This window comes from Strix aluco, chromosome 20, assembly GCF_031877795.1.
Source record: "Strix aluco isolate bStrAlu1 chromosome 20, bStrAlu1.hap1, whole genome shotgun sequence".
Taxonomy (NCBI): Eukaryota; Metazoa; Chordata; class Aves; order Strigiformes; family Strigidae; genus Strix; species Strix aluco.
This window is the reverse complement of record NC_133950.1, coordinates 14,307,319-14,335,266: the sequence shown is the minus strand read 5'-3', so window position 1 is coordinate 14,335,266 and position 27,948 is coordinate 14,307,319. Positions and strand designations below refer to the sequence as shown.

At 57.1% G+C, this 27,948-nt stretch overlaps 1 protein-coding gene across 1 annotated transcript in view; it reads right to left on the bottom strand.

The window, feature by feature from the left end:
* Window positions 1-12,488: 12,488 nt before the first annotated feature.
* The window catches only part of LOC141932638 (carboxyl-terminal PDZ ligand of neuronal nitric oxide synthase protein-like), a 37,909-nt gene continuing 22,449 nt past the window's right edge, over window positions 12,489-27,948 (bottom strand). The window contains exons 3-11 of the mRNA XM_074846492.1: window positions 22,078-22,170; window positions 21,344-21,402; window positions 19,839-19,947; window positions 19,281-19,422; window positions 18,735-18,895; window positions 17,011-17,178; window positions 15,785-15,950; window positions 15,059-15,416; window positions 12,489-14,631 (exon numbers count right to left, since the gene is read on the bottom strand). Of these exons, the coding sequence (XP_074702593.1) occupies window positions 14,142-14,631; window positions 15,059-15,416; window positions 15,785-15,950; window positions 17,011-17,178; window positions 18,735-18,895; window positions 19,281-19,422; window positions 19,839-19,947; window positions 21,344-21,402; window positions 22,078-22,170 (1,746 nt within the window). The 3' untranslated portion in view covers window positions 12,489-14,141. The remainder of the gene's footprint in view (window positions 14,632-15,058; window positions 15,417-15,784; window positions 15,951-17,010; window positions 17,179-18,734; window positions 18,896-19,280; window positions 19,423-19,838; window positions 19,948-21,343; window positions 21,403-22,077; window positions 22,171-27,948) is intronic.

The following is a 27,948-nucleotide window of genomic DNA, read 5'->3' as shown; positions in this document are numbered from 1 at the left end:
GGGAAGCAGATTAACTGCAGTATTTAATGTAAAAGCACATTATTTCTCTTTATTAGGAATAGACATGACCTTACCGAGTGGTATTAATAATGTAACCCTGTGCTTCTGTTAATAATTTTATGGTTATGGTTTTTCATGTGAGCCCTTCTAGCTGGGGACTTGATCTGAATCTGACACCTTCTGCATGGTTGAGTGTGGTACAAACAGTACTTTGGCAAAAGGAGAAGGTCTGAGAAAATATAGAACGGCAAACTAGAGGCAAGAAACCCGTAGTGGTTTTTTGGCTATTACGGCAGTAAATCAGCCCTGCAAGCAGAAGCAGATGCTGACAGGGGGGTGGGTCCCAGACCCCAAGGGCAGGTGAGCAGTGCTGCTCGCTCAGCGGTGCAGGGCTTATTCCTGGGTTTGGTTTCTTGCTGCTTCAACAAGTGTCTCTGCTCCCTCACACGTGCTGCCAAAGCTTCAGCAAGCCTGACGCCCGCGTGGGTGTGGGTTCCTCTCGTGTGTGATGTCTGCGCTTGGCGGGAGCCGCAGCGAGGAGAGCTGCATGGCCGGGGTGCTCCCCATCCGCCTGGCTACTTGGGAGCTGCTCTGGGCTATCGCAGGGCTGGGACAGGCACAGAAGCTGCTGGGACACGAAGAGCTTTGCTGAACCTGCCTGGATCCAGGAACAAGGGCTCAAAGAACAGAAATGAAAGCCTTTAATAAGGTAAAAGCTCTCCTGCCTGCATCCCAAGCATCTCCCTGTTGCTGCTGCCTGCGAAAGAGCTTAGATCACGTTTGTCTGTTGCAGATGCCTGAACAAAAGGATTCCAACCTGCGTGTTCCCGTGCTCTCGGCTGGGCTGGCGAATGCAGATGGTTCAAGTGAGTGTTTCGTTCACGCTGTGTTCTGCAGCACAAAATGGCGAACAGCTTTTGCTGTTTTGATAGGGTTTAAATTAATTTCTCCCTTCTCACCAGGGGAAATGAGGGCTGGGAAGAACGGCCATGCCTGTTGCTTTGTTAAGCTCGGCTTTGGCTCCGATTCTGGCACCAGGAAAGCAAATAAAATACAGGGAAAGGTAGCTTTATAAAAGAGCTATGGGTCTGCTCCCAAGTTGATAGGTTGAACCGTACAAAACAGCGACTCTGAGGCATTGCTCTAATATTTGTAAAATCAGCATGGCAGCTCTGTTAAGGGCTGTGAGTCACCCCGAGGGTGGTTCAGCTCTTTATAAGTAGTAGCACAGCCTTCTGCTTCCATGCAAACGGGAGCGAGAATTTTAATGGAGTCAGAATTACCCCTTTGGTTAGAGCACCGTCTGACCTCTGCTTTGTTCTTGCTGCCTCCCGTTTACAGCTGTGTGGAGCGTGGAACCTGACCCATCTTTGTCTGGGAGAAAAGGACTGGATAGAGCCCTTAAACGTGAATCACATCAATTGTCACCGTCCCCCCCCGCCACCCCTCCTGTCCCCGGCCCGCAGCTCTCTCCAGACTCCTGCGTCTGAGCTCTGCCCGGCCGCTCCTGCGGGACGTGGTCAGGTGTGGCCCGACTTGGCTTTCGTTTCCAGGAAGCTGCTGACAGCAGGCCTGACCCCGGCCATGTGCAGGCAGCGGGAGGCTCTGCCTGTCCCCAGGCGCGGCCTCGGGCGCTCGTGGCAAGCCTGCGCTCCAGGCTAAACAGAGGAAGGTGAGGGTCAGCAGCGGAGAGCTCTGCCCAAGACTCAGGAAGCACATTTTGGCAGAGGAAAGAAATACAATACAAGCAGGGAGGGAAACTCAGCTTCCATCCAACCCCCTCCAAGAAGCTTTTGGCTCCCTACAGCTGCTGGAGTCTTTACTATCAGTTATTGGGCTCTTTATTGTTACAGGCTTTCTTGTGTTTGTTTTCTGTCTTTACACCAGCATGTTGCAGAGGGGAAAGAGCGGAGCAATACAGGAGCAGCACAGAGCGGAGGGTAGAGCCCTGCGCTGGGGGACAGGCAACCCGGCTTCCCTTTCCTGCCTGTCACTATCTCATTGTGTGGCCTTGGGGCATGTCACTTCCCTCTCTGCCCTGGCTCCTCTGTGCGATGCGGTGGTTCCACCCAACACAGCTCTCCCGGCTTGTTTACTCTTTGTAAAAATGTCTTTGTCCTTGTGAAGTGTCTTAGAGCAGTGGTAGAGGAAGCTCTGCAGGGCCGGGGCAGGCAGGGACCCATCGCTGGAGGGGAGCCGCAGCTGAGCGCTCTTCTCCTTCCCCAGAGCGAGCGGGTGCGGAGAAGATCTGTGTGAAGGGGTGGGAGATGAGAAGTGTCACTCTGAGCACTCTTGGAAGGGTGTTTCCCAATTCTTAACAGCACGGGGCCTCTCCTGCCTGTCAGAGATCGTAAGGGCAACACCCTGCTCTCAGCTCTGCGCCGTCCTTCGCGGCAGCGGCAGGGCGATGCGTGGCCGTGGCCGTGTACGGGGAGCCAAGGAGCAAGGGAGGCGCTTACAGGAGCGAAAGTCCCCAAAACACACGTGGCACCAGTGCACGCGGTGCTGGCCCTTGCGAACCCCGCTCTGCTCCCCATCATCGCTTGCTCAGAGCCTTTGTTTCTTTTAACCATGAGTGAAAACAGTTGTGGGATGCTGTGTTCAGGGCATGACATAATCTGAGTCTGGGACTCTGCTGGAGGAATCCTTTTGAAGATTTACTAGTCTGGCTAATTACAATAAAACTATAAAGGTGCTGCACTCTAAATGATTAACAGTTAATAAGTGGAGGTTTCTTTTTTCTTGTGCTTTTTGCTAGGAAACAAACCAGAGCAATTCTGGCTACGTCAGTGGCGTTTTCTTTCAGGAAGGAGGTGTGCCAGAGGCACGCTAACACATTTTCACAGAGGCACTGTCCATCTCTGTGTTGCTGGTAGCAGATAATTTGACTAAAAATCTAAGTCACTTCCTTGCTCCTTTCCCTGTGTGTTGCCTTTCTGCGTTTCTTTAAGCTTGTGCAGTGACAATAGCCTGCAGGATTTACCCGCTGTTTGTTGACATTTTTACTTTCTGATGCGCATCCTTACGTTACCCTGTAGAGTTCGGCTGTGTCAACCCCAGGGGGATGGTTTGAGGAAAGGCAGCGTTAGCTGGAAATGCCCCCTCCACCCTCATTCCCTCCCCAAACACCCACATTAACAACGCACTTAAAAATTCTGAATATCTACTTCCATATATAGTCCTGTTTAGCTGTTATTGTCCTTAAAATATTTATTTGCTATTCATTCCAGCATCTTTATCAAGTTTCTGAGAGGATGTGTCATCGCATGCCCTCTGTAGTAAGTCCATAGTTCTCTCTGCGCTGCACCTCCGTGTTCCTGCTCACCTGTACCTGCCCATGTGCTGCCACCTCATCTCCGGCTGCTCTGCGAGGGCTGTCCCAGAGGTGTAGGGGGTCACACAGGCAGGTACCACCCCTGTAGCTTCAGCACTGGTGGCCCACGGCTGTGAAATTCTGTGTGCTAAACAGAAGCTATGAGAGGTGAAGGTATGGACATGGGAGAGCGATGAGGGAGGGGCGGGGCTGGGCTGGAAGCTGGTGGGAAGCGGTAGCAGCGTGACACCCCCAAGACTCTGAAGCCGCAGAGAACCTCGGTAACTCCAAACCCCACCTTGGGGTTTCTTCCAGCTGTCACAGGCCAACTGCCCCAGGGATCTGGGGGGAGAAAGGCCAAGCCCCACAAATGCTGCTGGAGCCCCGTGTCCACCTGTCTCCAACATTTCCAGAGTACCAGCAGCTCCCCAGGAGCGACCAGAGCTACTGGGTCCTGGCCCCAGGCCCAGCCCGCGGCCGGGATGTGGGTGGCTGGGCCCTGGTGCAGCAGGCAAAGTGCTGTCGGAACAAAACTGAATTGAAGTGATTTTTTTCCTCTCCCCTTGGCCTGCGAGGAAATCTTTTTCCATTTACTATAAAACATGGTCCTTAATAGTGCTGAAGTGTTCTACGTATTTTAAATAAACATGAGTGGATTTGAGCCCAGGAGGACATGAAAGAATGCAGCATTTGCAGGGTACCGGCCCGGCACACATGTCAGCAATTTGGCTGCCTTGTGTACTTTGGCTTTTAAAAAAGCATTTAAAAGTAAACAAATGAAGGAAAATCTGGCAGCTGGATTTCAAAGTAAATTGCTTTCAGCTGATATACCCTGTTTCCAGCTTGCTTGGGTAGTATCAAGCCATACACATCCAGCGAGAAGAGCGAGCGGCCAAGGAGAAGAGCGGGGGCGGGAGAGAGAACAAAAGCAGGGAAGTTCTGTGGATTTAATTCTTCCATTTCCTTCCTTCGCACCAAACACTCCCTGCCTGTCACTGCTCTCGTGTCAGACAGGCAGGTTAGTGCTTCAGACAGAAAATACGCTCCATCTTCTCTCAGCCCCTGTTCTGCTGAGTTCTGCCTCCCTTCCATCGGGCCTGGAGCAGGGATGGGATGGGGTGGGATGCGAGTAGCATCCATGGGATGGCGTTAGCTGGCAGAGCCGAGCCTTACACTCAGCTGTGACCTGGAGCGCTGCTTGAGCTGCTCCATCAAACCCTCACCCCTGCAGCTGCCTCTGCCGAGGGTGGGGACAGCCCTGTCCCTCAGCCCCTACAGGACACAGCCCCAAACCCCATAGACCGACGGGATGAATCGGTCCCTTGAGGGATCCGCACAGGCGTGGGCCAGGGCGCTGCTCCCCTGGGACTGCCAGCCCAGGGAGGGCATCACCCCTCCACCGGCGGAGGGAAGTGGAGCTGGAAATGGCAGAGATAACACAGTCGTTAGAGGAGCGCGGGCTGTGGCGAGGCCCCGCTCCTCCGGAAGGGCCTGCTGCGTCCCTCGAAGGAGGAGACTCAGCAAATGCTGACAGACAATAACGAGGTCCCAGGCTGGACAAAGAGGGGAGGTTGCTGAGGTCACGCTTTGGCTCAGCTTTGGGCTCCTTCTGCTTTGACTCGCGTTTCCTCAAGTTTATAAAACTTTCTGCGGGTTGGCTCAGTGGAAAGGGCAGAGGAAACTGGTGGGTCTTAAATCCTGGCGGCGTGAGGCCGGGGCAGGGCTGCTCTGAGCCCTATGGAAAACATTGCCTGGGGCTGTGAGTGGTGCATGCTGCGAGCTCGGGGCGAGGGCAGCAGCCACCAACTGTCCGTTAGGGGCTTCCAGTGGTGACACAAGCTCCTGCTGCGACACGGGAGCGCCAGGGGTGCAATGCCACAGGCAGAGCTGCCCTGGCCTCAGCACCCCTGCAGAGCCCAACTGGCCTGAGCAGAGCCCAGAAAGCCCTGGGGTGGCCTCAGTGCAAGCTCGGTGGCTCATGGCCCTGTGGGTCGGTGCATGTAGCAGGTGGGACCTGCTGTGGCGTTTGTCTGTTTCTTTGGGGACGGAGGCCGTGCTGCCAGCAATGCCCGTGAGGCCACCCTGGTGCTGCGGTGCCCCTCGAGCACCCCCAAGGCGGGGAGGAAGGCAGACAGCAGCAAAGGGGACGGTGTCCCTGCGCAGCGCTGGGCTCCCTGCACCTTGCTGCGAGAGCCGGCTCAGCTCCCCAGCCGCACTTGCGGCTGCGGGCACAGCTCTGTGTGATGCTCCGTGCAAGGCGGCAATTAGAATGATCCCCTCTAACGGCTTTTCTCCTCCCCGTAACTCAGCAAATGAGCTCCTTTTCCTGGCTCAGGACTAAACCGCCCGGCTCCTGGCAGCGCAGAGGGGCTGCCAGCTGTAACCTGCAAGGCAAAACCTTCTGGGTGAGCAATGCGGAAGGCAGAAGGCAGCCGGGGCTCCGCCAGCGTCCTCGACACACGCTGCCGCGATGGAAGCCAGCGGGGCTGGCTGCGCCGGCGCTCCGGCACGGCTCTCATTATCCCTTGGCACGGGAGGCCCCTGGCACCGGTGTCGGGAGCTGGCAGCGCCCACACGCACCTGCCGGCACCAGCAAGCTCACCGGCAATTTCTTGGCTCTCATGAATGTGATGGAAAGTCATTTTTTGGGCCCTTTCCCCTCTGCCACCCACACGGGCTCCAGCACCCTGCCCTGGCTGGTGGGCGTGCTGCGGGCAGCTTCTCCCTTCCAGGGAAGGCAGTCTGCCCCACTCCTGCAAAACATGGGCAGGGAAGAGGCCACTGGACATAAAGCAGAAGAATCTTTTAATTTCTACAATTTTGTTTTTTAAGAAAGGCAGTTGGCTCCCAGCTGGTCCCTGTGGGTAGCAGACAGGGCTGTTGAGCCTTGCTCCAGCTTGGGAGACACATCTGCACCCTCCAGGTCTCACCAGTGTTTAATCACTCCCTGGATGTTATTTTTTGAGAGTGAAGCAGCTGAGTGGGGCCCCCACCCTGTCTCCCACGAGCCACAGGGTCTTCTCCACGCTGGGAACAGCCACCCCACGACTGTGCCAGCATTGGGAAGCTCCGTGTCCCCCCCACCAGCGCCTGCTCCTGTGGGACCACTTTGCTTTGCCTCCTTCGCACAGGTTCATGCTCTCTCTGCCTGGCTTTTGCTGCCTGCTCTGTCTGAAGCAAAATGTGGAGGTAACCACCTTCGCCTCCTCCACGCCGGAGGGTTGTGTTTGGTCCCAAAGTGCCGGTGGGCAAAGACAGCTGTGGTGGGCTGAGGAGGAAATTGGGAACTGAAATCTCTGAGGTGGGGTTGATGTGAATAAGTGCGGACATCTCCAGCTGACCCCACTGCTCTGGGTCCTTTAGTGATGACAGAGGTCAGACAAATACATCTCTGGCAGCCAAGGGTTTGATTTTTCTCCTCCTGACAGGGTTTCACCCAGGAGCCGGTACAAGGGCAGTGTGGGGTCTGGCTGAGCTGCCACATCACTGCCTGAAGGTGCCAGCGTGCACAGGGAGGGGGAGCGGGACCCCAGGGCCAAGCAGAAGCTGCTGCATCATGGGGTTCCCACCACTCCTCCCACCAGCCGACCCCAGCAGGCTCAGGGCAGCCCCATGCCAGCCACGGCGTTCCCAGGAAAGCGGCTGCAGTGATGGAGGAGTCTGGATGCAGGCAGCTGCCCGCAGCACCAGGGCACCTTGTGCAGGCAGGAGCCTGGGGAGGCTCCGGGGACCCTGGGGAAGGGGCGATGCAGAGGATTTTGCTCTGCATGGGGGAGCAGCCGCGGGTACGAGGTGGGGAAATCTTCAGCAGGATGGAAACAACCCCTGGTGAAGACAGTTGCTCTGGATGTCCCTGTGATTAACGGGAAGAATATGTAAATGTATATGGCCGTTGCCATAGCTACCGCAGGAATCCCGGCTGGTGCTGGGGAAGCAGAGCCCCCGGCCCAGCCTGGGTCAGGATTTGCATTCCCAGCGCAGTCGCACCCCGTGCACCCTGTGGTGCTGGCGCAGGAGCAGCCGGGCTGTGCCGACCCCCGTGCCACTGCCGTGACCCTGGCACGGGCAGGGGGACAGTCCCCTGGCACATCGTCCCACCACTCACTGTCCCGTGGTCACCGGCTGCTGCATGGCAGCATCAGCCTGGGGTGCTGCAGCCTTTTGCCAAGACAGGCACACCCCCAGGCTGGTCACGGGGCCCCGGGGAGAAAACACCCTCATGGGAGGGACGTCCCTCAGGTCCCACGGTCAGGCCTTGTCACGCAGCAGCAGAAAGCTGGGTGCAACCAGGAGGTGGTTGGGGACGGGGATGGGGACGGGGATGGGGACGGGGATCCCGATGCCCAATGTGCCCATGACCCTCCTCCTCCAGGTGCACCAAATCCCAAGACCCACCCAGCCCCGCCTTGCACCAGGCCAAGGAGAAACCCTTCCCAGCAGCTCGTTTCTAGCTGATCCTATAAAACTGGGAGGGAAAAGGGGCTTCCCCTGCACGGAGCCTCCCTCCCTGCCTGCCTGCCTGCAGCTGTGGTGAGTGCTGTGGGTTCTGTGTTGCAGGGGGGTGGGCTGTGCCACGCGTTGGGCTGTGTCACTCACCAGTGTGGCTGTCACCAGCCCTACCAGGGGCCCTGGTCCCTTGGTGGGCATCGCGCATGCTGTTGGGAAGTGCTTGTGCCCACACGTGAGCCCTGTGCCCCGGGATGTGCCAAGTGGCCACAGCCAGAGGGTGAGGTTGAAACCCACTGGTGTTCAGGCAGTCAGACCCAAGGAGTTCCCGGTTACTTGTTGTTTGCACATCTCCTTCCCCCCGCGGGAAGAGCAAAGGGGGGTTAAAACTCTGTAAAAGAGACCAGTTACTCCTGTAAACCGAGAAACGAGAAATGTGGTGGGGGTGAGAACTGAGCCTGCACCTGGTGTAACTCGCACTGGGGGCGGTGTTGGCGGACCGTGGCCCTCCTGGCGATGAGGGTTTCTCAGAGATAGGTTTCATCCTGAAAACACCCATTTTCATATTTATCCTCAAACTATTTTGCAAACCTGACTTGAAGCAAGACCATGGATTGCTGGTCCCAAACTGAAGCCCCTCCAGGCGTCATGGATGGGGCTGGGCAGGGACCCTGCAGTGCCAGCTCAGCCCACGGCTGTCCTGGGTGTGGGGACCCCTGGGGGCAGGGGGACCCCAGGTCCCGCAGCCCCTCCCTGCCCAGCCCCGTGTTTCTTGGCTGTCCAAGGGCTCGGCCATTACCAATGACAGGCGCGTGCGGCCGGGCTCTCTGCCTGCTATTTCCTTATAATTTAAGAGCCTTCCTCACATTAATCTTTTTATTTTTATTTTGACAAATGTATGTTTCCAGGAAGTTGCTGAGGTCAAAGCAGCATCTGTTGCTCGTTATTTTGGGGGATGCAGAGGGTCTTTGTGAGGGTTTCCAAAGCAACAAGGAATTAAGTGGTTTGTAAAGCGGAGAGCAGGAATGAGGAGCGGGCTGGGGCTTCCCGAAAGGCGGCTGAAGATGCTGATGAAAATCAGATCAGCTCGCCTCTATTTTCTTGGAAACTTGATCTATTTTTCTTGTATGACTGTCAGCCTGACTCCTGTATTCCAAGTGCTTGGCCACCTCAAGCTCTGTGTTTCAGTTCTGGGATGAGCATGGCCCCGGTCAGACTTGCTCTTGCTGGGTCACGCTGTGCCAGCGGGGAGGACACGGGCCCTGTGGGATGGGAGCGGAGTGAAGCTTTTTGGGAGCAGCAGTGCAGGTCCCCTGTGCGGCTCTGGCTGGGGACACGGGCCGGTGACCCCCAGGACAGTCACCAGCCCCCTCCCTCCACCCCAGGAATGTCCCTCATCCCCCAAAATCACACCACAAATTGCCCAGCACACCCCACGGAGGGGCCTGTGGCAAAAGCTGCTTTTTCTTTCAAAACAACCCGAGGAGAGTCTGGTGCCAAGGCGAGGGCTGTGAGGAGCCCAGGAGATTTATTGCTGAGGAAATACTTTCTCCAGCGAGGGCCGACGGCCGCAGCAGGAACAATGGGAGATTCGCAACGTGAACAAAGCTGATTTCGTTCTTCTTTTTATCAATGCGTTTTCCTTGCGGAGCCTCCCTTCCTGGAAGTGGGAGATGCAGCTTCCCCCGCGCGCTGGCTGTGTAATCAGCAGGAATGGCCATATCCTGACTGGGAAGCGAGCTGTGAAACGCTGTCGCCCACTGTGATTTATGAGCCCGTGGCAGCGGCCAGCGGCAGGGCTGGCCCGGGGACAAGGTGCCAGGGCGCGTGCAATATCCACGTATTCTTTCTCCTCCTCGCTGGGTCCCCGGGGAGCTGCCAGAGGAAGTTAATGGATTAGACACACACGTTCCACTTGATTTTTATTTTTTTATTGCTGTGTCTTTCCAAATGCCTTTAGCAGACGCGCGAGCACAATGGGGTCGGGTGGCGAGCATCCCGGTCAGGCGGGCAGTGGGGCAGCAGCCTGCCTGGAAAGGTCAATGCAGAGAGTGTTTGCTTGGGGACACGGGGACAGCCTGTCCTGAGTGGGTATAGTCCTTCCCCACCGGGGAGGGCTCGCAGGGCTGGTGCTCAGCACCGGCTCATTGCCATGGAGGGCAGAGATAAGGTGACTCCAGCTCCTCCGCAGCCAGTGCTGACCAACAGCCTCGGGGCATCGCAGCACCTTGCCCGCTGGGTTATTGGTGCCCATCAGAGGCAGCTGGCACCAAGCAGGTCCCTCACCATGCCCAGGGCTGTAACATCCTTCTCGGGGGGCTCACGCCCGTGAGAGAGGGCAGTTTCACTCCTGGGCTCACGCTCCTGCCACGCCGCATTATGCAATCCTCACCCGATACTGGGAATATGAAATAATTATTCCAAGTGATCAGATTTTAATTATGCCACACAGAGGATGATTATTGTACGCCAAATTGGTGCCGAGTGCTTAGTTATGTATATGCCAAATTTAGTCTATACTATTATACCCAGTGGGTGGCCGTAGACAATCAGGAAGTAATTAGTTTTGCTGGAGGTTGTTCGCCTGCCTGGTTCGCTGTGCTGTCTGGGGAGCGTCTTGCTGTGCTCTGTGAATACCGCGGGCTTTGAGTTCAATACCGTCTTTTTGTGACAAGCTAATAAGCTGTCTGCATGGCGGCCTGTAATTAGCGCTGTCGATATTCATTTGGAAACGGAGACCGCGCTGAGCGGCTCCGCCGACGGCGCTTCCCTTTGTCGAGGCTCTCGGCCGGTCCCTCCTCGCCTCTGAGGAGCGGCGATGGGCGCGGAGGGATGGGGATGCGGCCGGGTGCTGGATGCGTTCGTGTGTGTGCGGCACCCGCGGGTCCCCACTGAGGAAAGCACCCAGCCATGAGGTGGTTGAGCCCCCAAGACCCAAACCTGCCCCCCATCCACCCCTGTGCCAGCCTGGCCCTGTCCCTCATCAGGGAGCTGCTGTTGGGGCCCCGGGCGAGGGATGTCCCGGTGCCTGGCCTGTGGTACTGACCGGGAAGACTGAGCCAGCGCAGGGGAGATGGGGACATGCAGGGGTTTGGCTGGGGTGGCCGTCCCCTCCCCAGAGCCACGGGCTGTTCCCCCTGGGGAGCCCTGAGCATCGCCGGGCACTGCCAAGGTGCTGCACGGTTGCACCTTTCCAAGGCGGCCTGATCCTGAGGGGTCTGGGCTTGTTTGGGGTCTCATATGCAGAATTGCTGGGGGGCCTCGGGCTGTGCTGGTCACTGGGACCACTGGGGCATCCCCCCACCACCCCAGGATGCCGTCTGCAGCGGGTCAGTGTCGTGGGGCACCTGGAACCGGCCGCCTCCACAGGAACGGCCTGGATCTGCCGGGCAGGAATTGTCTGAAGTCCGGAGCAACTTTTACCTCTGTTACACAAAGGAAACTTTCCTCCTCTTTTTGTTGGAGATGCTCACTCCATTGAGATGATTGGCATACTGGAGAGCTGAGAAACTAAATTGTTTATACACTAATGAATAGAAGCTTGATTGCAAGATCCTGTTTGGAAAATTATAGTGCTGAATTGAAGCTGTACAATTACATCCAAAATGCTGCATATTCATTTCATCTGCTTTGCATAGAGATTAACAAGCGAGCCCTAAAGCAGACTCTGAAATTAAAGCTAACACCAGATTTAGTCACAGGTTACAAACTAAATGGCATTGTTTGATGGATATGAATCTTTACCACCTGCCTGCCTGATGATTGCTAGCAGCTTACCAGACAGCAAAGGAAAAAGTTTCTTCCCATGAAGGAAGCATAATAAGATGCTGGGCTGGAAGTGCCCCCTCCCCGCGCAGGCAGCCCCCCCAGGCAGATGTCTGCAGTGGGCCTGGGGAAAGGGCTCCCTGCTCCCGGCTCCGTCGTGCTGGAGGCTGCACCCACTCCGTGGAGGGATGGAGAGTGGCCCCGAGACCCCCGCAGAGGCCCTGGGTGCTGGGTCCATCCAACCTCCAGTGCTGGGCTGGGTCCCCCTCCTGCATGGTGGGGGACAGTCTTGTGGGGTCCCCCATCCTTCCTGCAGCCTCCGTGCTGCATCGCCCATGGGTTCCCTTCCTCCTCTCGGAGGGGCTGGGGTCAGGATGCTGCAGAGGACGAGGGTTTCTTGCCTCTCTGGGCTGCGGGCAGCCCCTGGGGGGTCCCTGCACCCCGGCACATGGTTGGTCCTATCCTGTCCCGCAGCATTGAGCTTTGCTGCCTGCCTGCAACCTGCCTCCTCTCCCGTGGTGCTCCCACCCTGCGTGCTGGAGCCAGGATCTATTTGGGGAGCAGAAATGAGGACAAGAAAGAGAAAAGGGGGTTCGTGGGGAGCAGGGTCCTGCCCGGGGGCTGCAGCAGGCAGCAGCGTTTGGTGCTGTGCAGCTCGGGGAGGGGGGTTTGCATTGCTAGTGGGCCCCATCCCTAACAGAGGAACCTGTCCCCTGTGGCAGCACACGTGGGGACATGGGACCTGCTGCTGCCACTGGCACTGCACGTAGGAGCAGGGGGGCAGCTGGGCCCCATGTTTGAGCTGGGGCTGGAGGATGAGGAGGGTGCAGGGCAGCAGCCTGGTGGCTCGGGGCAGCCTTCGTTCCCAGCAGGGACCTTTCTTTGGGGATACTGGGGGGTCCCCAGTCTGTATCCAGGGGCAGCAGTGTGGGCCCCAGTGGCTCAGAGACCACAGCACTTGCTCTGCAAATCAGACATCTTTATTTATTTTTTTTTTCTTTAAAAGTCAGTTACCAAACTGCAGAGTACTTCATTCCTACGGACGGGCTGGTCTGTCTCTACCTCACTACAGGACAGCCCAGCCACAGCTTTACAAGCCCCAGGCCCAGTCCCAGCGGTGATGCCACTGGGTGATGCCACCGGCCCCCACCCAGCTCCTCCCAGCTCTGTCACCGTGGCTGGCTCTGGGGCACGTGTCCCATCACCCCCCACCTCCCCCGTGGAAGCAGGGCTGTGCCAGGCACAGGCAGCGCGGCTGCTCCGAGTCTCCATCTCCTCCATCTCTGCGTGACACTTTCTCGACTCTCCAACACTTTCTCAACTCCCTCTTGCAAACCGACGTGGATGAGCATCTCCTCAGGTCCTTCCCCAAAACCTGCCCAGGTCGAAGGCGACACGTGGCACCGCCAGGGCCTCACCTTGGCCCTTCACCCAGGGCTTGGCTTCTTCCTTAAACCTTAACTCATCCCAAGACTCTCACACTTCCAAGACCAAACCCAAACCACATCAAAACACCTTAAAATCAGCACGACGGAGCAGCCTCCTTCCTGCAGCCACCGGCTGCTTGGAGAGACGTGGAGGGTTCTCCCACCCTGACCCCAAGACATGGGGTGCACCTTCCCTCCAGGGGGTCACCTGCCCCAGCAGTGGGCTCCCAGGGCCAGCCCTGCACCCTATTAGTGGCCCCTGGTGGGGGCTGGCCCCAGCCTGCATGGGCAGTGGGTGCTGGGGCGCGGGAAAAGGCACCTGTGGAGGGAGGCAGTGGTGGCTGCACCATGTGGGGACGCGGCGGTGGGGGTGTCGTCCCCAAAAGCAGTGTGGCACTGGTGGACACAGGCTGTCCTGGGGAGACCTGGCCTGTGGCAGCGTGGTGGCAACCTGGCACCCACCTCAGGGAGCCAGGCAGGGGGGTGGCACCACGGTTGTGTCATACAGCCCCGCTCGCACTGCTACTGCCAGTGACAACCAATGAACCAGGTTAGTGACAGTAGCCGTGTGTCGGGGTGTTCACAGTCCTGTGCTGTGCTGTGCCCCTGCCCAGGGGCTCCCGTTGGGGAACGCTGGCTGGGTGGGAATGTCCCTGGAGCCAGTCAAACCAGTGCTATCCCCGTCCAGCATGCCCTGGCCTGTGGCTGTGCCATCTGCCAGCTCCCTGCCCTCCCGAGCGGCCCAGCAGCGATGGCACCACCCTGGCAGGGGCTGGCAAAGGCACCCATCTGCTGCAGGAAGGCTGGGCTGGTGCGGGGCTGCCTGCAGCCGCCCGGCCAGCAGAAGGGATGTAGTGACAAATACAAATTGTGTCTCTGCCAGGCAGCAGTGGTGGGAGCTACCTGGAGGCTGGGAGCACCCCGGCTGCGGGGCAGGCAGCGGACGGGGGGACAGGGCAGCGGGAAGGCAGTGTGAGCTGGGGCAGCCTGAGGGCAGGGGGCTGGCTGGGTCGCATCCTGTGTGGCAGCCCCATACGTGGTGGGGAAGAGCTGCTGCGTGGGATGGGGACAGCAAAAGGAGCTGCCTCCCAGCCTGGGCATGGGGGGCCCCAACCCTGGGGGCTGGTGGAGTGTTGGGGACGGAGCTGCTGGCACTGCCTGCCAGCCAGCTGCCACCTCCTGCTGTCCCACTAAGAGGGGACCCTGCTGGGCCCCACGGCAGTGTCCAGCTCTGGTTCAAGTAGCTCATCTTCAGAGAAGCTGATGTGCAAGCAGGTGTCATCCGCAGGGGAGAAGGGCAGCGTGCTGTCCGTGGGGCTGCCCAGGGCGGCCAAGTCCTTGGCTAGGGCCTTGCTGGCTGCAGGGTCGTGGCCGCTGGCCAAGGGCGACATCTGCCCGCTGTCCCCAGTCCTGTCCTTGCCCAGAGCGCGCTGGCAGGCCGCGGTAGGGCCGGGCTCCGTGCTGGAGGTAGCGCTCCGGGCAGGAGTCCTTGCCTCAGGGTCCAAGAGGGTGAGTGGGCTGGCAGCGATGCTGGTGAGGCTGGAGATGCTGGGGCTGGGCAGGCTGACATGGGCAGCGCTCTCGAGCTTCACCTCCACTTCCAGGCTCGGGGAGGTCTTGCTCGACCTTTTGCGTAGGATAGGTGGGGGCGGGTTGAGCTTGGGAATGGGCTGCTGCCGCCTGGGAAGCGAAAGCAGAGAGAGGAGGTGATGGGCAAGTACTTACCTGCATGTGGGGGCTTGAGCTGGTTGCCCCGGGCTCTCTGAAAGACGCTTGCTGGGTCCCATCAGTGCAACTCATCACCTACAAACGTCGGAGCTGGGATGAAGTGATGTGGCAATGACCATTTCGTGGCTGGGGACCGGCGCAGGGCAGGCGGATACGGCGGGGCACGGTGGGTTCCTTGCCCCGGCTTATTGCACCTGAGCCTGTGCACAGCCCCTGGGCTACCTGTCCCTGCCCCTGAGTGCCCAGAACACAGCCCATCCTCCTCAGCCCCTGCCGCCGGGCCTCCGAAACGTGGCCAGGGCAGCAGCGGGGAGCGGGAGGGTGTGCTCGGGGTGTTTCAGAGCAACAGCTTTCAGGAAACAGAGGTGGCACATCCTACCTGTCCTCGTCCCCTCTGTCCATGTCATCCACCTTCTGCCGGCCGCTCCCATTGAGCAGAAAGAACTCGTCGACCTCGGAGCCCTCCACGCGCCGGCTGAGCCCGTCCTGCCCCTCCAGCACGGCCAGGCACTCGTCCCCATCCTTGCTGCTGTAGCGGTGGCTGCCCCTCTCCAGGCTGACGAGGTTGAGGTAGGAGTTCCCGGGGCCCAGGGCTGGCAGTGAGCCGGGGGCCACGGGGCTGCCCAGGATGCTGGCGGGGGTGGAGGTGGAGGGCAGGTGGATGTCCAGGCTGTAGTGGTTCTTCAGGTTCAGGGAGAGGGACTGAGCCAGAGACAGGTTTTGCAAGGAGCGGTCAGCTGGCGAGAGAGGGATGAGGGGCACGTGAAGAGCTGGGGACCTCAAACCCAGCTGCTCCCCTGGACCGCGAGGGGTGCAGAGATGCTCCAAAGCCCCCCAGAGCCTATTGGGATGGTACTGGGAGCACCCCAATTGCTTCCCAGGACCCCAAGGGGTGCAGAGATGCCCCAAAGCCCCCCTGAGCCTGCCAGGATGGTGCTAGGAGCATCCCAGCTGCTCCCTGGGACCATGACGGGTGCAGAGATGGTCCAGAGGGATGGTGCTGGGAGCAACTCAGCACCCAAACAACCCCCACCCTGGGGTGAGGTCAAGGGTGGTGGACCCGCTGCCCCCAGCTTCACCCCAGTGCAGGGACCACTGCGCTCACCCGGCTGCCGGTGCTGCTCCCGGGCTTCCAGCACCGTCAGCTGCCGCACCAGCAAGGAGACGTGTTGCAGCAGGTCACGGTTGGTCAATAGGAGCTGCCGCACCCGGGCCTGCGCTTCGATCCGCGCCGCCGTTTCGGCCGCCAGTTGGTCCTTCAGCAGCTGCACCTGCGGGACGGGGGATGCAGGATGGGATGATGCGGGCCGGGGATATGGGATGGGGATGCGGGATGGGAATGGGGGTGCGGAGATGGGGTATGTGGGGATGGGGGATGCAGGATGGGACGATGAGGGACAGGGATGCGGGATGGGGGATGCGGGGATGGGGATGCAGGATGGGGAATGTGGGGATGGGGGATGCAGGACGGGGGATGCAGGACTGGCCGAGCAGCTCCGGGATCCCCCGGGATCAGCGGCGCGGCGGCCCTCGAGCGCCCCCTGCCGGCCCCGCCGCAGCAGCCCCCCCCCCCCCCCCCCTTCTCCTTCCCGGTTCCGCCCCCCCCCCCCCGGTCCAGCTGCGGGCGGGGTGATGCGGCTGCACCCCGGGCCGGAGGGGGGGATAGGAGCGGGGGTTCTTTACCCCCTCGGTAACATGAAACGAGCTGGGGAGGCACCGGGCTCCCCGCTCTGATGCCTGTTTGGGAGAAGAAGCACTGGGGGGGACTGGCTTCCAAAAAATGGGATGAAACGGGAACTAGTGGCCCTGTGGGGACCCCCTGGGACCTTGCCAGAGCCGCCTGGGCTTATGTGTGCAGCCAGCTCCACACCTGGGGGTGCTGAGCCGTGCTGGAGCAATGCTGCGAGCTCCACTGCGAATAATACTGTGAGTAATACTGCGAGTGATGCTGCGAGTAATGCCACAAGTAATATGGCGAATAATGCTGTGAGTAATACTGCAAGTGATGCTGCGAGCAATGCTGCGAGTAATACTATGAGTAGTGCTGCAAGGTCTGCTGCGAGCAATGCTGCAATACTGCGAGTAATGCTGTGAGTAGTGCCGCAAGCTCCACTGCGAGCAATTCTGCGAGCTGTGCTGCAAGTAATGCTGAGAGTAATAATGTGAGTAAAGCTGCGTGTAATGCTACGAGCTGGGCTGCGGGCAATGCTGCGAGCTCCCCGTCCCGCTCCCACCCCAGCACAGGGCTCCTGCTGCCGCCGCCAGCCCAGCCTGGCTGGAGGCCGGAGCCAGGAGAGCAGGAGGGCTGGTGCTGGCCGAGGGGCCGCGTACCTGGGCCACGGCCACCTGCGTCTGCTGCTGCTGCTGGAGAAGCTGCTGCTGGAGCAGCTGGAGGCAGTGCTGGGAGGCCAGCGGGGTGATGGAGGCTGAGGAGCAGGGGCTGCCGGGGCTGAGCAGCTGCTGTGAGCTGGCCGGGTGGAGGGAGCAGTTCTCGGCATCCTGGGCACAAAGAAACGGGCAGGGTGAGTGCACCGACCGGCTCAGGCTGGGACTCGGATCGTGGTTGCCCACGGCACAGAGCCCAGCGCGGCAGAGCAGCCCCCGCACCCCTGGCACCATGGGACTGTTGAGGGGGGGCAGCCCTGGGCTCCGTGTCAGGCTCTGCATGTCTATGTGACCCCCAAGAGCGTGTTTTGGGGCAACTCTCGCTCCCAGAGAGCTGGCGGGGCTGCATCATCTGTGTTTGGCTGCAGCTCCACACAGGGAGGGCAGGTCCCCAGGGAGGAAGTGGCAGGGAGTGACCCAAACACCCCATCACCTCCTCCATGACGAGGCGGTTTCTTGTTGCCTGAAGCATTTGCCAGCCGCAGCAGCAATCCGGTGTCAGGGCCATCAGCGTATTAAAAGTGTGCAGGGGTCCCAGCCCTCGGAGATACCCCGTGTGAGAAGGCAGCGCATGCACTGACTGTCTTCAGAGCAGCTCCAGACACAGCCGTGAGCCCCCCACACCCCCGTGCAGTGCTGAGCCCTGGGATCTGCCAGTTCAGCCCAGGGTGGGTGAGCTCGCAGCCACCTCATGTGCCCTGGGGACAGTGTGGTGGCCCCGTGCGTGGCTCACCTGGCCCTCCGTAGCACTGGGGGTCTCAGCAGGCAGCCCAGAGCTGGGTAGCGTGTCCCCCCCCAGTCAGGCAGCTGCCCACCCTGGCAGTGGGGGGTGTTTTAGGACAGTTCCTCTCACAGGGTGCCCCACTGGGGGCTGGCCTGGGGCTGCTGCCTTTCCTGCACCCTGCCCTCCCCTGCTCGGGCAGCTCCAGCACCCCAAAGCAAAGCGCAGGGACACCCGGCCTTTCCAGCCACGGCAACGAATCCCATGGAGCGCGTTTCACCGCAGCTGTTTTCAGCCAGACCCCACGAGCGATACAATTGTGTGAGATGAAGCGATGCCATTCAGGCCGCCGGGAAGCGCTCGCAGAGAAGCTCTGCAGAGCAGCTATTCATTACGGTGAAACCGGGTGCCTGTGCTGCCGGGGCTGGGCCCCCTCGGGGATGCTGATCCCTGGTCTGGGGGGGAGCGAGGGGAGCCAGGGGTTGCTGCCGCGGCAGTCGGATGAGTGACTGCTGCAGAGCGGCACTGGGGGCACAGAAATCCACCCTGCGTGGCAGGGAAATGGTCGCCTCACCAGAGGTGCCTCCTCTTAGTTTCTGCCTGTTGTGTGGCTGCTGCTGCGGGAGCAGGGTCCTGCCTCGCTTCTCCTTCCTAGCGCTGGGTGACTGCTCCAGCAAACCCCTCTGCCCACACCACTGGGCTCTCCCCAGTCACGTTTGAAGCCTGCTCAGCCATGCGCCGCAGCCCTGCTCCCAGCTCTCTCCTCTCCCCCTGCCCCAGGACACAGCTTAGCTGTGGGTAAACTGTGGGGGCTGCAAGGGCGAGGAGCCAGGAGCGGGGTCCGCAATGGGGTCTCCGTGAAAGCCCCTCCAAATCAAGCCATGATACAGTGACCCCGAGCAGAGGGACCCCAGCAGTGGCAGAGCACATGGACCGTCCACTCCATTACCTGGCAGTTCTTATCCTTCGGGGCTTGCCCAGGTTTCAGCATGCCGAGGTCCCCCCTGGCAGCGGGCAGCTCTCCGGGTCCCCTCTCGGACACACAGATGCTGTCAGAGTCGATGCCAACCTCTTCTGCATCCGTGATCTTGGAGCCCTTTATCTGATGAACTTCAAACAAGATGGATAAATAAACCCAAGCCCCCCATCCTCACTGCAGGATCGCAGCAAGGAGCTGCAGTGGCACCTCAGGGATGAGGTCAAGACTTGTTTCAAGTCTTGGTGTGCTGCGGAGGGGCAGGAGGAAGGGGCTGGTGCCTGCAGACCCTCAGCCTGATGGACAAGGGGGCTCAGCCTCTGCCTTCCTGGTGCCCTGGACATGTGGGCAGACAGGGTGGATTCCCTGTGTCCCCCATCCAAAGGGTCCTGAAGCTTTGTCACTAGAGCTGTCCCACAAAGGACATGCCACCTCACAGTTCCCCACCCCAAAGCATCCCTGGTGCCACTGCTGAGGGAGGGGTCTGCCCATGCCCCCCCCCGGGGAGCCGCGCGTCACCTTCCAGCGGCTGCTCCTCGGCCGACTTGTCGCTGGCGCCGTCCGCCTGCCCGTCGGCGTTCTGCAGGGCGTGCTGCAGGCTCAGCTTGTGGCACACCTCGAAGGCCTGTCCCACCGTGCGCACCACCCGCATCGCCTGGCTCTGCGGAGCAAAAACCCGCCTGCTGCTCAGCCCCGCTCCCGCCGCCCCACCGCCGACAGGAAAACTGGGAGCCTTCCTCTCCGCTTCCCACCCCACTGCTGCCCCACGCTGCCAGGTCTCTTCCCATGGTGGGGCCTCCAGCGTTGCCCACCGTGAGACCCGACAGACGGCAGCCCCCCGGCCCCCCGCTCTTGGAGATGGTGCCCCCCAGATGGGCTGGGCCAGGCGGGCAGGAGGGGACAGGCACCAGGCATGGTTTTTTGGGGATGCCCAGCACTGGCATTGCCTCGGTCTGTCCCCAGGGATCTGCACCCTCCAACCCGGGGGTTATTTTGGCTCCTGCACGGGAAGGTGAGGGGTCCCTCGGAGACCTCTCGCCCGGGGATGACCCAGCCATCATCCCCGGAGCATCCTACCTTCTTCTTTGATTTGAAGACGTTGCACCTGAAGGAGTTGTTAGCGCCATCCCTTGCGATGTAACTAAATATTTTCAGGTCTTGCGAGTCGTGAGACACGTAGAAGATTCTAGGTGGGAGAGAGACAAAGGGAATTAAACACCAAAGGGAGTCTCTGCCCCCCAGACAACCTCAGTAGCTCCCGTGTGTCCCCAGGACAGGCTGGCTCACAGCACCCAGGGCTGGAGGAACGAGGCGGTGCTGGTGCACGGCCCCTCCTGCAATTTTCAAGGCAGGAGACGATGGATTTAGAGAGTGTTTCTGGCTTGATGGAAAACCCTCTGGTTTCTGAAGTAGGCAAAAGGTTTTTAAAGACACTGTGGGAGAGCTAAAAAAAGTCTATAGCATTGGAAAGCGTGGGGCTATTTTTAGCCCCAGTAATTAATCTCTGCCCAGGCTGCAGCGTGGCACAACTGTCTGTGGAGCAAATGGGTGCAGCCAGCCCAGGGACACAGGCAGGTGGCACAAAAACCAGCGTCCCCTGGACGCCTCTCCCAGGGATGCTGAGTGTACTTGGAGGATTTCTCTCTCTCCTGTTCAGGCTGACTCTTTCTCCTCCCTGTGCTGCAAAAACCATTTTTAAAGACCTTTTTATATGTTTGATTTAATTGGGTAAAAATGTGACAAGTGAGTTCCGCTCTGAATAGAGAAACCAAAGCGATTCTTGAAATGTTTTTTTCTTTTACTCTTTTCTGCCATTGGAATTTCTTTGTGTTGAACTTACAATTGGAACAATTATTGCCGATGTACCACATGTAATAATCTTTAAAGAATGCCAGAACTGAGAGGTAGGTGTGCGGATAATGCATCAGCACGTCCTCTGCTCCTTATCTCCTCACCAAGGGCTCTGACCCACAAAACTGGTGCTGGTGATCCCAGCCCTTGGGGCTGTGGGCCTCGTGCTCGTAGTGCACTTACTCACTTGGCAGATCTAACAGCCTGGTGCAACCTCTGCTCTTAACTGTGTCCACAGGCTATGCGCCATCGCTGGGGTTGCATGCAGTGGGGCTTGGGGTCTCCAAAATACTCTGAGATCCCATGGCAGGTGCTATGGGAAGTCACTGCTGTCTTGCCACGTCCTGTATGGGTTAATTCCCTGTAAGCACTTACACCTTAGAGTAAGGCCCTTCTTCAGAAGCACACGGCGAGCCATGCTCTGAAGGAAAACCGTGGGAAGCCTGTCTTCAGAGTTGGAATCAGAGAATAATTCAGGTTGAAGGCATCTCTGGGGGTCACCTAGTCTAACCCTGTTCAAAGTAGACCCAGCTTCAAAGCTAGATCAGTCCATCTCACACTCAAAAATGTATGAAAAGGATTCGCCATCAGTGGTAATTTCGCAACTGTGTTATTTTTTCATGGTCCTTTGGAAAGCCAGCCTTGGTGGAGGTAACTCAGTAAGCAAGAGGATGGATACACGTCGCTCAGGGCTGACTTGACCTAGCTGGTGTAAATCCCCTGCCGCGTACCTGTACACGGGATCGTGCATCACCACCATCTTACTCTCGTCCCAGGTCCACTCCTTTCTCTGTGAGCAGAGGGCAGAAACAAAACTACAGTGAGTCAAGCAAAAATGAAACTCCACCATGCTCATGGGCAGGAACCCTGGAGAAGGGTGCGTTTGTCCCAAGCCAAAACCTGGGCTACAGTTTGACTGCATGAGCAATGGCTGTTTCATCAGTATCTTGGATAAAAATAGATTTCTTCGATCATTTATCATATCTGGTCATCTGATCACAGCCTTCAGGGCCGGAAAAGATCCCTCAGATTAATTTATAGCATCAAATATTCAGAAAAGTAACACGTTTTGGGGAAGAAGGCTCTGAGTTAGGGCTTAGGAGCTCTGGATACAGCTGCTGGCTCAGCTCGGTGGGAAGCACAGCCCGGGCGAGGAGCTGAGGGGTGCTCAGCCCAGGCAACGAGGAAAAAGCCTACTGGTATTAACAAGAAAGAGAAACTATTTCCTGAAAGCTTGACATTTTTTGGTAGAAAAAAAAATCCTCTTCCCACGGTGTAATTTTCCCACTTTTTTCAGCAAGGTTTTGTTATTAGTTTGATGAGAAATGGAGTGGTTTTTTTGTGAAAATTCTGGGTGGTTTTTAAGAAGAGGCCAGTTTTGGTAGAATTGTGACTATCCTGAGCAGCAGTAATACCCAGACGTGCTCTGGCCCTGAGTGCCCCAGCTGGGCTGGAGAAGTCTCACCTTCTGCTTCTTGCGCAGAATCACCTTCACCCCATCCACAGACACGATGATGCTCACTTTCTTCTTCTTAATGTTCTTGGCTTTGAATTCATACTGATGGGAAGAAAAGCCCAGGTTAGAAGAGAAGCTGTATTGGGGGGGGTACCTGGGACAGCGTGTGGTATTAGTCAGTGTTTTACATGAAAATGTCAGGTTTGCGTTTAATCCCAACTGCTGAGGGAAGTGGGAATTTGTTTTATCCTGCTAAGAAAATCCATGCTGGGAAGGACCTGCTGCTGTAGCTGGGATGCTGGGCAGGATCCTGGCTTTGTCAGGCATGTCCTTTGAGAGAGGAGAAGTGGAGCTTGGTCCTCTAGACTACATCCAGAGACATTGATTCAGGTCTGGGAAGGATTTTCCTGATGCATTGGCCCTGCCTTGTCCAGCAGGATTCTGCACCAGAGGCTTGACGGGGAGATGGCACTTGCAGCAAAAACCAAGCAGTGATTTATGGCCTCTCCAGTGCCCTTGTATGTCAGCACTGCAGTGCAGGGGGAATATAAAATCACTTATGAATTGCAGGGAGGGCCAGATGGGTGGCAATAACGCAATTATACCTCAGTCATTTACATAATCACATTAACCTCAGTGGGCTCGGTATCTCTGGAGAAAAACCCAGCTCCTCACCTGCAGGTGTCTGCAGTCTGAACTCACCTCCACTTGTGTTAAAAATTAAACTGCTGGCTTTTAAATGTTGCTTTTGCTGACAGCTAGAAGCACAGCAGAGCCCTTCCACTCCAGAGACCTGTGTTTACAGTGCTGATCCTTACTGGCCCCATTTTAGGCACTATTTTTGGCTTCCAAATACAGCATTTTGATACTCCATATTTTTCACAGTCCCTATCTGAAATCCAGCTTTCCTGGGCCAGATCCTCAATTTATCTAAACCAGCACATCCGTTACTGGCAGTGCAGATATTAAAAAAGCAATCCTTTGGATTAGCTTGATGTGCAGTTACCAAAGCTGGAAAGCAGAAGTTACAAATCCCCTGTTTTAATAGTCTAATAATGTCAAGGGTGCTGTAACGGAGCTGGGACTCAGCAAAGGGGACATCACGGGGACAAGCGGCTGCAGCGAGGCGACAAACGTGAGCGAGCGTGGCCGATCCAAGCCTCAACCTGTGCCTGCTCTGCCTTCACTCCCCGATGGCTCTTGGCTCTCTCCACATGCTCTTAGTTGTGGTCTACCAGAAAACAGGCTGTGGAGGGCTCTGGCCATATCTTCCATCAGTATGTCAAATTGGAAGTAGCTTCTAAGTTTTTCCTGCTAAGGTGCCAGGGTGGTGCAGCCCCCTCCACGGTGTCCCATGCCCCCGAGGACAGCCAGCCACCATGCCAGCAAGCACCGTGCCACCGAGCCTTCCCGGGGACCACTGTGCTGGCCCAACGGGCTCGTGGGGACGGGAGGTGCCTCTGCTCCATCGCCAGCCACCCCTCTTTCCTGGGATGCCTCTGCCACATCGCTTTGGAGAATCAACGCAGACTGTGTGATCTGTAGACACGGAGGACAAGGCGATGCCAAGCGGCGGAGTGCTGCCTGCAGCCTACCTACGCTGTGTAATTAGACATGTAATTAGAAATCTTATCTCTTTATGCAGTCGGTGGAGCTGCAGGTAGCAACTGAGATGTTAAGGGAGTCTGGGCACCTCTTCCAGGAGCCTGAAGTTGAAGGACTCTGTGTGTGGCACCCAAGCACTGCAGAGGAGATCTGCATCTTTCCAGCTCCTCAGCACCCATTGTAAGCCACGCCAGCCTCACAGGCAGAAAACTGGGTGGCTTTCATGTTTATCAGGCTTTTGATGCTGCTCATTGAATTCTTAGCACTCTGCAAGGTTTATGGTATCAGACAGATCCCAGATTAAACCATAGCCTTTTGATCTCCCCATGAATTATTACTCTGAGACAAGCTCTTTAAAAATCTATCTATAGCACCATTGTGTGTGAAGGCAGAGCTAAATTTGCTATACGCGGTTTTTATTTATAGGGAGGAGTGAAACGATGGGTGAGGCAGCAGGTGCCTCCTGCAGACTGCTGCGGGTCGGGGGGGACCCACAGGAGATGCACACATCTGCGGGGCCGAGGCTGGGCAGCTGAGCTCGTCAGCTTCTCCCACCCTCTGCCCGAGCAGCCCCTTGGTGCCCTGGTACCCCCCGCCCAGGCTCGCCGGGTGCTTCCAGCTCTGCCGGGCTGGAGCTTCCCCCTCCCCTACGCTCAGCACCGCCAAACTGTTTCTCCTTGTCTGCTTGCATGAATGTCAATAAAACCGGGATAGATTGTTCTGCCCGCTAAAGAGCTATTTATCTTCCTTTATACACAAATGGCTGGGAAAATACTAGCCGAGCTTTCCAAGAAAGAGAGAGCAATACAGTGTATTTTCCCCTTGTAGCAACAGGGGTGCAATTACATTCAAACAAGGCTCTTTACTCAAAGGCTTTAAGCAAAGTCCAAGTCTGGATTTTGCAGAGATGCTTTTTCTTTCTCTCTTGGACAGAAATGAACAATTGGGAGCAGCAGCAGCACATCTCCAGGTGCTGCCAGGAGCGATGGCAAGTCTCTGTAAACCCAGGGAACTCCAGCTACCACCCCACAGGGCCCCAGCCTGACTTCGGGACAGGTACGGGGCTTCAGCCTCAAGCAGAACCGTACAGCCGGCGTGAGCTGCCCAGCACGCTCCACCCTGGCCCACGTCGGGAGTTGGCACTGAGCCGCTGAGCCATGCTGGGGAGGAACATGGGGCAGGTGGGAGCAGAGCTAAGAGCTTCTCCCCTGCCCCAGCGACACACACACCCCGCACACGGCGTCTGAAGCAGTTTTGACCCTTGCATTCTGCAGGCAGCACCCTCAGGCTCTGCTCAGGATGTGGCCCTTTGCCACAGCATCATCAGTGAGACAGGAGGCCGATGGGTTTGCCTGTCGTGCTCGCTCCGTGCAGCTCGTGGCCGCCGCTGCATCCTCACCATTGCACCAGCAAACGGCCAACGCACGCTCCCCAGCGTCCCAGTCAGGGGCAGAATTAGCTTGGCCTGAAAACAGTTAAAACTCATTGGGCCCCAAAATCCTTTCTGAAGGCTGAAAACCCTCAAGCAGCAGGAGCTGTAGGATGGCCCAGCCCTGACCGGCTGCTCAGCACATGGAGAGCACCGTGCCCCGAGAGCAGGGCTGGGCAAAAGCCCCATGAGCCTACACTGCACCAGCTTGGCTTGGACTCTCTCTCCATCTCTACACATAAGAGGCAGATGGGATACAGATTCAGTCTTTTAATTGCTTCCTATCAAGCAGGAATCAGTATTTTAATTAACCATGATTTATATAAAGACAAAAAAGCACATGAGAAAATGCATTCCAAGGTAGCAGCCTTTATCTCCTATAAAAATGTTCATGCTTAAACCAACACACATCTGAACACGAGGCTCCTGGCTAACCTGGCACTGTCGTCAAAGAGCAAAGTCGTCACTGATTTTTTTGTCTTACTATTGAATTGATGTGACTTTTTTTTTCAAAATTTGTCAAGGATACCGACAAATCCAAGCCCACACAGCAGTGTTCATCTTCTCTGCTGCCTTCCAAGATTCGATCTTTATTCTCCTGCTGCTTGTGCTATCCTATGGGTGAAAGCTTTCCAGATGTTAAAGGATCTGGAGTTGCCCTTACAAGTGGCGATTCAGCAGGCAAGCCTGGCAGCTTTCTTAGCTATGGAGGCAAGATGGGACATTTTATAAAAAAATGCAGGTCAAAAAAGGGCAATGCATCTCATTAATTTAGCAGCTTCATTAATTCTATTTCTGATGTGTCTGACCTGGAATACTTTCCATTTCTGCTTTTAAATCCCTGTGTTCGAGTCCTTCCCTTTCATACGGTCCCACATACCGTTGGCATGTAATATTAACCTACCCAAGAGCTAAAGACTGTATGACTAGAAATGTTAATGGCGCCGTGTAATGCATATTTCATCTGATAATTCCACCCAAGCAGATATAAATTACACATGCAGTTACCAGCTTCCATCTGCTGATGAAAGAGATCGGCTAATGCACGTTGGAAATCATATGCAGTTTCCAGCACTAAGAACAACTTGCATGAATAGAGTTATTCAAGGAAGCAATTCTTAATGTGATTAATTACTGAAGGTATCAGGGCCTTCATTATGCAAATGAAAACTGTCATAAAACAGTTTGCAAGTCTTAGAGGCAGCCTCTGTTTCCAAAAAATGCATCTTCCCCATTAACAAAGAGCAGAAGGGCCAGACTTGAGAGAGCTGGCAGAGCCAGGACACGCTCCCTGCCAAGGTTCAAATGGTGTTTGCTGCTGTGCAGCTCGAGTTGTATTAAGGGAAATCAAGGCAGAGGCTCTCCAGGTTTTTGAAACAGGAGTACATCAGTGCTCCCAATTGCTGCTGGGTATGTACTTCGTTTGCGTGCCCAAAGGAAGATGCCACAGGCTTGGAAATGGACGACTTCTTCCTGCAGCTGGAAATTCTCCAGCCAGCCCTTAGCCTGCTGTCTGCCCCCAGCCTCCCCTCGCGCCGTCCCGGCCTGGCAGGCTGCACGATGTATGTGTCCATAAACAACCCCACAACAATAAGCAGTCCCAGCCCCTTCCCAAACCTTGCCTGCCAGATGGACACGGGGAGCATGGCAATGAGGAGGGGGAAATCTGCTCAGCCCTGCACCCCGACAGACCGGCTCCGGGCAGTGTCACCCCCGCAGGACCCACCGGTCCCTGCTCCTGTTCCCAGGCTGGCACACGGCCACATCCCAGCCGTGTGGGAAGCATCCTTCACTCCTGCTGCAGGATGCAACCTCTGACGCCGCATGAGGCCATTTTAGGAATTAAAGCCCTGATGAATCCAGGTATCTCAAGTTCAGGAATGTTATTAATTTCAAACCAAACTGACCCACAGAGCATGAGCACAGGGCGTTACCTCAACTGCTGTTTGAATTACTGATGCTTGGAGTGCTGCTGCTTGGAGCTGATGCTACAGAAAACTGAGCTCCTCTCCCAGCAAGGGCAGCTTAGCCGAGCGCTGTGTGCCGCCTGGGAGCTGACAAACGAGCAGTGTCAGTTCCCATACCCTTTGGACCGCAGGCTGCAGTCCAGCCTCCAATCCCCCCGCACGTCACCGCGGCCCCTTCTGCATCACATCACACCTTCCCGCAACAGCCCCGCCGGGCAGCAGCGTTTCCACTGGTCAGCCGCGGCCTCAGGCTGGAAACCGCTGGGTTATGGCCTCTCCTTTGTTCACCTTGGGAAGCATGTGCCTGTCTGAATCCTATGAACTCCCAGTGCCCGGCGGCGGGGCACACGCTCCCGGGGACGTGGCCGGTGTGAATGCGGCTGGGCATAGTCTGGGTCTGTGCTGCAGTAACTGGGCAACACGGACACAAAAGCGACGCAGGAAGCGGTGGAGTCCAGGAGTGCACCTCCTGCCCAGTGGAAAAATGAGAATTTATGATCCTTGGAAACATAAAACTGTTTAGTGGAAAGCAGAAACCGAAGGGGGAGTACAATAGGCAAGGAGAATGCTGGCAACATACCCAAAGTCTTTTTTTCTCATTTAAATTAGCTCCTTCCACCATCCAACAAATTCTCTGTAGATACCTCAGACCGCTCCCCACACAGTGAGCTGAAGGGGGCCAAGGAGCTATCATGGCCCCGCTGGGTTTCTGGGAGTCCCTGGAGGGGCAGCAAGGAGATGTGATCACAGTTCATCACACAGGATTTATTTATTTATTCCTAGTTCTGCGCTTTGGCAGCAGTGTTGCTGCCTGCACAGCCAGGCAGGACTCGGGCTTCTCCAGTGATGCAGAACAGCATTTGCAGGTTTGTGAGCCCT